We start from the raw sequence: 5,316 nt of genomic DNA, 5'->3' as shown, positions 1-5,316 counted from the left end.
AAGAAAAACATTAATCTTTGTCCTCAAAAAAGGGAAAGAGAACAAATTAAATAAGGGTTCAAGTGTTACACAAGATTGGATTTTCCCATTTCTATAATATCCCTTTAAATTATTTTTGCCTTGAGAAGAGACTTGTGATAGAGATCCTGTTTTTAGTTGATCCAAGTCTACATTTTTACCAGAATGAACAAAAATTGGCTAGAGGAGAACTAAAATTTTGCATCACTATATTAAATTTATGGTTTTTGTCTTATAAAATTGACAAAGAAAAATATAATAAGCTTGATAGTAGAAGATACAAGAAGGCAAATTGGCAGTTCCTAGGAAAATATCTGGGCTAAAATAAGTTACACATTTCTTCTGTTTAACCAATTTGCTTGGCATTTCCAAGACCAACAGGGAGATTATTTCCATAATTAAAGACATGATGACTTCCAGATTCATTTAAGGTATTGCTTTCAAATAAGCTAACTCTGGGCCAGGGAGATGGCTCTGCAGGTAAACATACTTGCCTCCAAGCCTGATGACCTGTGTTCAATCCCTGGGACATAAGTGGTGGAAGGAATGAACTGACTCCTGCAAGTTATCCTCTGACCTCCACAAGTAAACTATGGCATTTGTATGTACACACACACCCACACACACACACACACACACACACACACTGAAATAAATGTTAAAGAATTAAAAAATGTTGGGGGTGGTAGTGCATACCTTGAATCCCAGCACTCTGGAGGAGGCAGAGACAGGTGGATCTTTGTGAGCTCAAGGCCAGCCTGATCTACATACCAAGTTTAGCTGGGGCAACAAGGAGACTCTGTCACAAAAAATAAAATTACATTAAAATAAAATTTTAAAGGCATTTCTCATTCTTTAAGGAGAAATATTTTCAGGGTCTCAGATTGTTGTTTCCCATTGCGTCTTCTTCAGGTGGTGTCCGGGGAACTTGTGGGACCTGCGGAAGAAAGGAGAGGGTCAGGCTCCTCTGCCCTGGAGGTGCTCTTTGCCACCTCCTGCTGGGAGCCACAGACTCAGAGCTATTTGTTAAGCTGGTGAAGATAAAGTGTCCCAGGGTTACTTCTACTGCTCAGAAAAGTAAAAGAATGGAGTAGATCAGGGGTTGGCCAAAATGGCTACATCTAGACAAGAATTCAGTAGAACTTCTAGGCTAACTTATCATCTCTCAGTCACAGTTCCCATCTTAGCAACAGAAAGAGAAAGTATATTTTTGGAGATGTATGGAGACAAACATATTTTTAAAAGTCTCATACCATTTCAGATGACCACATTTTTTCACTGAAATCAATAGCAACCATGATTCTTCAGATCCTAAGAGCTGGGGTTAATTATGTCTTCTAAAAATTTCCATACAATATTTTCAGTAATCCTTTGTATTAAACATGCATGCTTTCTACTTTGCAGTAAACAGATATTTCTGTTAGTCTTATGCATATATAGTCTCCTTTAAAAATCAGTGATGATGCATTTTCATTTATATGCTGATTCAACTTGGGTGCTGTATTTCAGTTGATTTCATAGGTGGACTAGACGTGCACTCCCACTACCAGGATCATGTTGAGATAAAGCCTGTTAAACCTGTAAGTAGAGGTGTGCTGATGTGCAAAATATTAATCACTCTAACCTAGTCCAAACTAACCAACCCTGAGGTAATTTGGACCTACCTACTACTAATTTTCCACTCATATTAAAACAAACCTTTCACATGTAACCCAGTGTCATTATTATTATCCATCCCAGGAAGGATTTGAAATAAGTACCATGCCTTGTATTTCTAAAATCATGTCTTTTGTCTAACTTTCTTACCAGTGATTGATTGCCTATCCTATCGATTGAATTTGAAAGAATGTGGTTATTTATTCCATAGAAGTGAAGATTGAATGTGTCTTGGGACAGCATAGCTTAGTGGAAAGGTGGGAAGATATGGCTTAGAATCCAGGGTTCCAGAATCCAAGTGCCCTCCTCCTCAGCATCTCTGAGACCTCTGTGATTTCTAACATGGATTCGTATGGGAAGGAATGATCCGTGGAGGCGTGATCCAAAGTAAGCACAGCTTGCATGTGCAGCTACCTATAATTGTTATTATATTCAAAATTTTTATAATTTAAAAGTTCAGTAATAAGTTTTCTATGTCCTTAGAGGACATTGAAAACATCAATAATAACAATAAAGTGCTCCCCTAAAACTGTTTCAATATCAAATTCAAGGAGGAATCTTGGTCACTGGGTTGGTAAAATCCTAGAAAGCAGATGGAAAGAGATACAGTGACTCCACTCCTAGGAAACTCAAAGTGAAAATACAGATACGCATACAAAATAATAGCTATCATATACTAAGCATGCTGCTGGTAATGTCTCGTTTAATTCTTGCGAAAAATACCTCAACACATTAATAGTCACACTTTATGAATGGGGAAACTGAAGCTCATCAAGGTTAGAAGGCTTTCTCAGATCTATTAGTAAGTTGTACAGCTGGCCCTGTACTGGTAAGTAGTCACCCAGCCTGACTGTGGTGAGAGGGACTATCCTGTAAAGCCATCATGGGTATGCAGCCTCATAGCAAGGGCTTCACTGCTGCCTTGTGTGGCTCCTGCTCTAATCTCCACAGCTCACCCAGCATCTCTGAGGACTAAAGGCCTGGGGAGGCTGTAGTGGCTCCTCCATCTCCCCAAGGAGAATTAATGAAAGCAAACATAACTCACATACCACTATCCCCATCATATGACAGTCTAACATCTGCCCTCTATAACACCCCTATTGTCACCATCCTATTGTTCTTGCTTCTGAGTGTTCACAAATGACATACTCCAAACGTTGGTGTTTGTGGGTTGCAGAGCTTGGCAAGGGCTGTGACAATCATCAGGGTGATGAGTGCACTGGATTGGAGAAGCGAACTGAGACAAAGCCTTCATATATTTGTTATGAGATAAGACGGTGATTAATGGGCTCTTTCATCTTACCATGAAAAAGAAATAATGCTGCACAGAAGCTGCAATATGAAAAAATGCTGCCATGTAAGAGAGATCTTTATAGTAGGGCAGGTTATTAAGAACTGTAATTGATTAATGTTGATAATGGAATCTCCTTTCTCAAGGGACTTTAAAGAATAGACTCACATATACCTGTGCACCTCTCAGGCTGCAGGTGATGTGTCCCAGGGGCAAGTGACTTTCTTTTATGTTCTCTGAAGCCCCTTCATCTCTATGAATGAAGAACACATAAAACATCCTCTTAAGATCACCTAACAGGCTTTGATCTGCTCTGCAATCTCCTCAAAGGATTTTCTCGCCATCCCTGCTCACTGCCGGACTCGCACCACTTCAGCAGAGCATCAGTGTAAACTATAGGCTGTGGAAAGTGACAGAACAAGACTCTGCTTTGATACATCATGCTCATCATCACATCGTATGGAGTGCCTTTCAAGCATGAAGGGAGTAGGAATCTGAAAGACCAAACTAAGCCTGAACTGAAATCATTCTCCATGAAACAATTTAAAAGATTTGTATCTGTGCCTCCCCGGTATGCAAATACTCCAGCATTGATCCAGTGGGCATCTGTCAGCATGCTTGATTTCTTTTAAGAAGGCCTTTTATACTAGATTACAATGCACCCAGCTCAATGATGCTGGAGCTAGCATACAATGCCCTCAACAATATAAAGAAAAAGCCAACCTTCCATTCTAAATTGGCAGAGAGGAAAGTGAACACTGAGCTGATTTTTAACTTTCATTAAGCCTCTTTAATCTCCATGGAGTACAAAGCCAGAGTTCATGAAGAAGCCGGTTTATTGAAGAGATCAGAAGAATCTTTGACATATTCCCAGGCACGTGTAGATGAACAAGTTCCTTTCAGCTGGAGATGAGTCAATCAAAGCTGACATCCCATTCATAGGTAATACTGCACAATTATTACAGAAAGACTCCATTCCTGGGTTTCAGCATGAATTTGCTCATGGCCAAATTGTGTGTGGATCTATACAGTGGAGAGCAGTGTGATGGGGTGAGGTGGTTCATGTACAAGTCTGTTTTTCATGCTTTGTCCTTTTCTTTTCACAGTAATGGTATCAAGACCCACTCATTAATTAAGTCAGTTTAGTTCAATGTATAGCCATTAATTGATTAACTGCAATGGCATGGCCCATGCACTGCCCTCGGTGCTGAAGATGTAAAGTTAAATAACAATTGAGTGTTGCCCTCCAACAGCTGATCACATACAAGGAGAGACCTATATGAAAAGAACCTAGTACAAAGTAATATCTGGTAAAATTTTGTCCAAAATGGCTGCTTAGTTAAAAAAAAAAAAAAAACCTTGCAGGGAAATGATGCTGAGTTGTCACTGAGAAGAGGATGTGAAGGTTGTCAAATGAACCAGAACAGCCACTTTGCAAGACAGTTTGGCAGTCTCTCACAAGACTAAGCATGTTCTTCCCACATGACCCAGCAATTGAAATGTTTGATGTTTGGTATTTACTTGAAAAAATACAAAATCAAGTTCATGCAAAAATTCGCACATGGTGTTTATTGTTTTACTCACAATGACTAAAACTTGGAAGAAACCAAGAGAGATAAATGGATAAATAAGCTGAAGCAATAAAGACAATGTAACAATATTCAGCAGTAAAAAGAGATGGGTTGTCATCTGTCATGTAAAAAAGCAAATGTAGGGGTTGGAAAGATGGCTCAATGATTAATAACACTTCTGCTCTTGTAGAAGATCTGGGTTTGCGTTCCATCATCCCCATGGCAGCTGAAAATCGTCCATAACTCCAGGTCCTGGGGATCAGATGTCCTCTCCTGACCTCCATGGGCATTGCATGACATAGGTGCATATACTTACATGCAGGGAATACATTCATACATATAAAATAAAAATAATAAATAGAATGTTTTTTAAAAAGCAAATGTATGTTAAGTAAAAGGAGTCAAACTGGAAAGGCTACATATCCTGTAATTCTAAATATATGGCATTTTAGAAAAGGCAAAGCTTTGGAGACAATTCACAGATCAGAGGCCTGAGAAGGGTAAGTAGAGGGAGTGCAGAGGATGTTTAGGGCAGTGAGACTATGTCAGATGATGCTCCCCTGCCAGATACGTGGCACTATATATTTACTCAGATCCACAGGCTGCACCCCAGTGTGAACTATGAGTTTTGGGCACAATGATGTGTTAGCGTAGGTTCATCAACTATAATAAACAGCCCTTTTGGTGGGGCAGTTGACAGTGGCAAAGGCTACATATTAATAGGAAAAATCCCTGAATCTTCCTTTCAATTTTGTCAAGAGCCTAAACACTGAGAAGCAA

At 39.4% G+C, this 5,316-nt stretch overlaps 1 protein-coding gene and 1 pseudogene across 1 annotated transcript in view; both read left to right on the top strand.

Annotated features, from left to right (window-relative positions):
• Positions 1-5,316, top strand: part of Nkain3 (sodium/potassium transporting ATPase interacting 3) — a 704,719-nt gene that overhangs the window by 691,688 nt on the left and 7,715 nt on the right. The window contains exon 6 of the mRNA XM_008837596.1: positions 1,528-1,598. Within this exon, the coding sequence (XP_008835818.1) occupies positions 1,528-1,598 (71 nt within the window). The remainder of the gene's footprint in view (positions 1-1,527; positions 1,599-5,316) is intronic.
• The window catches only part of LOC103737748, a 7,924-nt pseudogene continuing 6,457 nt past the window's right edge, over positions 3,850-5,316 (top strand).

The sequence above is a fragment of the Nannospalax galili genome, unplaced genomic scaffold (genome assembly GCF_000622305.1).
Source record: "Nannospalax galili isolate Female #2095 unplaced genomic scaffold, S.galili_v1.0 scaffold397, whole genome shotgun sequence".
NCBI lineage: Eukaryota > Metazoa > Chordata > Mammalia > Rodentia > Spalacidae > Nannospalax > Nannospalax galili.
The sequence above is the reverse complement of the archived record's forward strand: the minus strand, read 5'-3'. Positions and strand labels throughout refer to the sequence as shown.